At 63.6% G+C, this 5,543-nt stretch overlaps 2 protein-coding genes across 2 annotated transcripts in view; one reads left to right on the top strand and one right to left on the bottom strand.

Moving 5' to 3' along the window:
• Nucleotides 1-23: 23 nt before the first annotated feature.
• MNEG_5403 (hypothetical protein) lies at nt 24-2,634 on the bottom strand (the record flags this gene model as incomplete). Its single annotated transcript, XM_014046116.1, has 6 exons — nt 24-146; nt 395-484; nt 757-857; nt 1,191-1,367; nt 1,465-1,525; nt 2,632-2,634. The coding sequence occupies 6 exons, from the start codon at nt 2,632-2,634 to the stop codon at nt 24-26; spliced, it is 555 nt and encodes a 184-aa protein (XP_013901570.1).
• Nucleotides 2,635-4,611: 1,977 nt separating this feature from the next.
• Nucleotides 4,612-5,543, top strand: part of MNEG_5404 (hypothetical protein) — a gene marked incomplete at both ends in the record, with an annotated part of 4,076 nt that continues 3,144 nt past the window's right edge. The window contains 3 exons of the mRNA XM_014046117.1: nt 4,612-4,627; nt 4,903-5,062; nt 5,223-5,311. Of these exons, the coding sequence (XP_013901571.1) occupies nt 4,612-4,627; nt 4,903-5,062; nt 5,223-5,311 (265 nt within the window). The remainder of the gene's footprint in view (nt 4,628-4,902; nt 5,063-5,222; nt 5,312-5,543) is intronic.

A 5,543-nucleotide genomic window follows, 5' to 3' on the forward strand; every position in this document is an offset into this window, starting at 1 on the left:
CCCCCACCCCCTGCCCCCGCCTCTCACTTGTTGAGCCGCATCCCCACGGCCTCCAGCTCGCGCGTGAGGATGTCCCTGTGGCCCCAGGGCTTGGTGGCGTCCAGCACCATCAACAGCAGGTCCGCGCTCTTGCACACGGCGATGACCTGGCGGTCGGGGGCGGTTGAGAGCGGTTGGAGGCAGTTGGGGAGGGCGGTTGGGGGCGGCTTCAGGTGGCGGCGGTCGGGCTTGGTCGGAGGCGGTCGGACGCGGGCTGGCCGTTGCTGTGGGCAGGCCGCGCAACATGGACCAGGGCGGCGGCGACGAGCGGCGCACCAAGAAGGCCGACACGGAGCTGCAGGTTGGGGCCTGCGTCGCGACGCGCTAACTTGCGCCTGCGAAGCTCGTGACGCACCTGCCGCCCGCGGCCCTTGCCCTCTGCGGCGCCCTCGATGATCCCCGGCAGATCCAGGAGCTGGATCTTGGAGTCGTTGTAGTGGATGACCTGGCGGTCGGTTGGGGCGGTTGCAGGCGCTTGTATAAACTCGTCCGCCGGCACACTGGCAGGTTGGGTGCGACAATGCCAAATGGCGTCTCCCCGGCGACAGCCATTCGGCTGGCCGGGACGCGGGCCCGCACCAACCGGCGCGTCCGGACCGGATTCGTGGAGCTGCCCCAAGTCTGCAGCTCGCAGCTGGGCCATCATCAGCCTCGACAGTAAAAATGAACGCAACAGCAACTAGATTTGGGGCCACGCGGCCCACACGGTCGCCTCACCCCTGGAATGCACGTGAGGGTGGTGAACTCGTACGCGGCCGCCTCCGACTCTGTCCCGGTCAGCATGGTCAGCAGGGAGGACTTTCCAACGGAAGGGAAGCCTGGCGGCGGCGGGGGCCGTGACCGGGGGTGCAAGGGGAGGGGGGGGAGGGGCCACTTCGGAGGGCAGCAGGGGGCGCCGCCTGATCAGACGGGGCCGCCTGCCTGACGCTGCAAGAGGGAGGGCGCAGGGAGCTCCCAGGGCGGAAGGCGGCGCGCTCTGCGCCCTGGCAAGGGGCGAGGCGGCTGGGTGCCATCTCCCGCCGACGATCAGCGCCGTGCTGACGGCGCAGCGGCCGCTGCCATCGGCCCAAGGCTGCAGCGACAGCTGCCGCAACGGCCGCCAGTCGTGCCAGCTGCAGCGGGCCGGCAGCAGCAAGGGCTCTGACACAAACCGCCACCACCAGAAGGGAGCAGCAGCTCCACCAGGACGGCCGGCAGCAGCAGCAGCAGCAGCAGCAGCAGCAGCAGCAGCAGCAGCAGCAGCAGCAGCAGCAGCAGCAGCAGCAGCAGCAGCAGCAGCAGCAGCAGCAGCAGCAGCAGCAGCAGCAGCAGCAGCAGCAGCAGCACAACTGTCACCACCACCACCAGCACAGCACCACTACCACCAGGAGCAGCGCGATTGGCAGCTGCACCACAAGCACCCCCACCACCACCACCATGACTCACCGATGAGGGCCACGCGCCCATCCCCATACTTTTGGACGTCAAAGCCCTCACCAGCGCCGCCCTGCGGCAGCAGCAAACCAGGGGACCGGGACAGGACGGCGTCGATGGCCTCAGCACAGCCGAAAGGAGCCAGAGGCCAGCAACAAAAAGCAACGGCCGCGCCGGGAACACGGCGGCCGCAGCCGCCGCCAGCCCCCATGGTGGCCCGTTCGCAGGCTCGTCGCACGCCCGCCGCCGCCGCCGCTCCTCGCCGCCCATGAAGCCACGCGCACCTCAACTTCGCATGCCGGCCAAATCCAGGCCCTGGTGCCTCGTACTGCGCCCGCTTTTCGCCACTGCCGAGCCCCGCCCCCACATGGAAAGATTGCCCGCCGCTTCTCGCCCAACCCCCCCCCCCCACTTGCCTTGGTGGATGGCGCCTGCAGCTCTGTCCTCAGCTTTGCCAGGCGCGCCTTCAGCTGCCCCAAATGGTACTCGGTAGCCTAAGGATTGGGCGGAACCCATCGGGGTTGCATTGGGTCGGCCCGAGGAAAGCAGCAACGGACGCATCAGGGCGGCTGTTCAGGGGTGGCGGCCGTGGGGAGCGCGGTCCAGCTGTGCGGGGTGAGGGGGAGACGGCAGTAGGCGCCGGCTGCAGGCGGAGTCGATTGCAGGCCCGATGAGTGGCGAGCGCCGATCCCCCCGCTGTCGCCAGCCGCGTGCCTTGTTCCTCTGAGTCCTCCCCATCTCAAACTCAATCTCCTTGATCCTGCGATACGCGTGGCCATGAGACATTGCCTTGTACACTCTTCAGCCACTGAACCCATCGTTCAGGGGCTGCGGGGTGCAGCGGAGCGCGGCCACACGGACAGCAGCACGAGCAGCGGCGGCGGCGCGCTTGGGGTGCACGGGCGGCTGGTGCCTACTTTTCGAGGATCCCCATGGTGGCAGCTGCTCAGTTGCCTGTCCTTATAATATTAATCCAGTAATCGGCAGCTGTTCGGCTCGAGGTGCCCGGTAGCAGGATGCAGGCTGCAATCACACAATAACACGGTAGATCGCGGATTCGACCTTACTGTGAAAATGTCATACACAGGAGTAATGATTTATGAGTGATTGCAGCACTTGATTTCAGCTGTGGCCTTTGTGGGTGATCTACTAGTCAGCATGCGGTGTCACCCGACGCACCATGCACGCTTCTTGATGCTGAGCTGCTGAACCGTGATAAACAAGGGCACCTTCTAGAGAATCAACTGCAATCCCGTGACTGCCAGCTCGTGTTCTGCACCCAGTCTAATAGTGCTGTTGCCCCGTCCTGCTGCACGTCCCGGCAGTACTACAGTTGCAACGGCGCATGTGTCAGTGGCCATTTGCGCCACACAAGCTGCAACTTACTGACAAGCGGCTGCATCTTGTAGCGCCCGTGGCCACAACATCTGGCATAGGTGCCACTGTGGAGTACAAAGAAACAGGTACCCTTCCTCGCGCTGCGCTGGGGTTGTGCCCACCACTGCCGCCGCAACAGCTCGAGCGGCTCGCTGCTCTGCCACCACAGTAGTTCAGACATGCAAAGCAATTCTCTCTACCCCACAGCATTGTAAGGGCCATAAATTGGCCGGCACCCGCCACACCACGCACCCAAGGGCGGACGCTTTGCTGGTTGCCGGCTGGCCACAAACGGCAAAGCACTCGGGCGTCCCTACAGAGTGAAGTCGACCATGCAGGATGCAAAAGAACCTTTCGCGCTCTTACTGCCTGCGTATCAGCCACACATACAGGCTATCTGGCTGGTTGGCCCCTGCAGCTCAAGCAGCTCCGCCCCCTTGTGACCCCTCCCATCCGCCTGCCACGGGTCCCAATACAAGCCAAAGTGCACAGTGACGGCCAGCCCGAAAAACAGGTGCAGGTGCGGTCCTGAACCTGTACGGCATGTGGCTGCTGCACTGCTCACTGGCAGCATCGTTCGGAGTGCAGCCGCGCGGCCACGAGTGCGCCCGAGTATGCGCGGTCTACTCACCAAAGCTATCCACAGGGACCCTGCGTTTTTCGGCTTGAAACATGCTGCGCCAGGGAATCAACTCCCGAACCGTTTTGATGCAGCACCGCAGCGGCATCCCAAAGATCTAAATGGGGGTCTCGACCCTGCAGCCTGCAGGAGCCTGGACTGACAAGCCACGCGCCGGAAAATGGCTGCGGCAGGTGCTTGCTTGTGTGTGGCTCAAGCCACAGGATGTTATGGGTTGAAATGGTGTCTGCAGGTGCCTGACCCGCGTCCTTACAAAACGCACAATGAATCTAAGGAGGGATCCATGCACGCTGCTTTCTGTGTGCTGGACCGCAGGATCGCCTGCTCGAATGTGTGATCGTTGACTAAAGATCTCCCTGAGGCGCTGCTTGTTTGGTGGGCCATGCAACCTGCTGGTTGCAGCAGGCAGGTTGTTCTCAAACTCAAAGCAACTATCTAATGACTGTGTAACACGCTGAGATGTTCGCGGACTCTGGGGTAGTACGGGTGGCGGTGGCAGCAAGGTGGCTGCATAGTCTCCAGACCCCCAGCTTCAAGCGCGGGTGACGCACTGTGGGGCTCGTGTCACCTCGCGCACACACACCATCTATATAGCATGAGAGGCAAAGGGATGTGTAAATCACAAATTAAATGAATCAAGGGGTGTCGAGGCACGTGAAGGGGCAGCCAGCAGCTGGTCCAGGGAGATGCAGGGGCCACGTGTCCCAGTCGATGGTCAAAACAGTCGTGCTGCTCTCGGGGGTGTTGCCATGTCACCGGCTCGGCGCGTGCCGCCCTACATTTCAGACGCCCAAGCGACACGTCCACATTGTTGGCTCGTCAGTTGCGGCCAAGTCATCGCTGCGTGGCTGGGCGAGAACTCACTGCAAGGGTCACCGGCCAGCAGCTGGCACCGGCACTGACGCCCCAGCTCCCAGGGCCCGAGGCACACACCGGGCGTGCCGCTACACTACATAGTCAGGGATGCATGTCATTGTCAACCCCATCGCATCGGCCCCGAAACACTTTTGCGGGACTCGCGCTGAACTGCTGCGACTCCGCGGCCACCTTTGTCAACTGCACAGCCCAGATAGCATCGTTGCGTGGCAGCCTAGCGCTATACTTTGATCGAGACTCCTGACTCAAACTTCCTGGCGGGCGAAATGGCGACGATCGCCCGTAGCTGCAACACTCCCTCAGGGGCCACCGCTATTGTGTTCGCGTTGGTGCTGTTCGTTCAAGGTTAGGGAGAAGACAAACAGCTGTGGTCTGGCTATGCGCCTGCAGGCACGTTTCGCGCGCGCCGCTGTGACGGCGTGGCTGGCCACCCTACCTCAGCACTCCATTGGCCCCGGCGTTCAACTTACCTTGGCCACGTCCAGGAGCACACGCACTGCACCCCATGCAATCAATGTACATGACACAAAACGGTCACATACACCTACACTCCCCAGGCGCGTTCGCTGCTGTTGATCTGGATGTGTCGGTCTACGGCGGCGCCACGCGAGACCAGCAGCTGACCAACGCCGCCACCTGCTTCGCCGCGCTGCGCACCCGGCTGCTTACGGCAGTCACCGCCCCAAACGCTGGCAATGTCCTGCGGCTGGCATTCCAGTGAGCATATTGCCTTTTCGGGGCCCCAGTATCGCAGCGTAATCGCCACCAGCCCTGGCTGTGCACAAACCAGCAACTGCCCGCGCCTGCTCCCGCGTCGCGTGTCATCTGCGAAGCCACATCACCGACCGCGCCCGCCCCTTTGCTGCGCCCTTCGCAGCGACTGCGGCACCTACGACATTAACAACCCCGCCGCAGGCGGCGGCTGCCGGGGCGCGATCCGCCTCGCGCTTGGCCCCGAGGACGCTGGTGAGTCCCAAAAAATGCGCACCCCAGCCTGGGGCGCACGCCAACGTTGAAATCAAACCTACCAAGGGTGCAGCACCGCACCTGCACCAAGCTCACGCTCGCACGAGCCAGCGGCCCCGCACGCCCAGCTATCTATGAGCAAAGCGCAAACCCACACGTCGGCACGTCCCCGCCTCTGCCCCTGCCGGATTCCGGCTCTTTGTCGCTGGCGTCCCATCTGCACCACCCATCC

The sequence above is a fragment of the Monoraphidium neglectum genome (assembly GCF_000611645.1).
Source record: "Monoraphidium neglectum strain SAG 48.87 unplaced genomic scaffold scaffold00802, whole genome shotgun sequence".
Taxonomy (NCBI): domain Eukaryota; kingdom Viridiplantae; phylum Chlorophyta; class Chlorophyceae; order Sphaeropleales; family Selenastraceae; genus Monoraphidium; species Monoraphidium neglectum.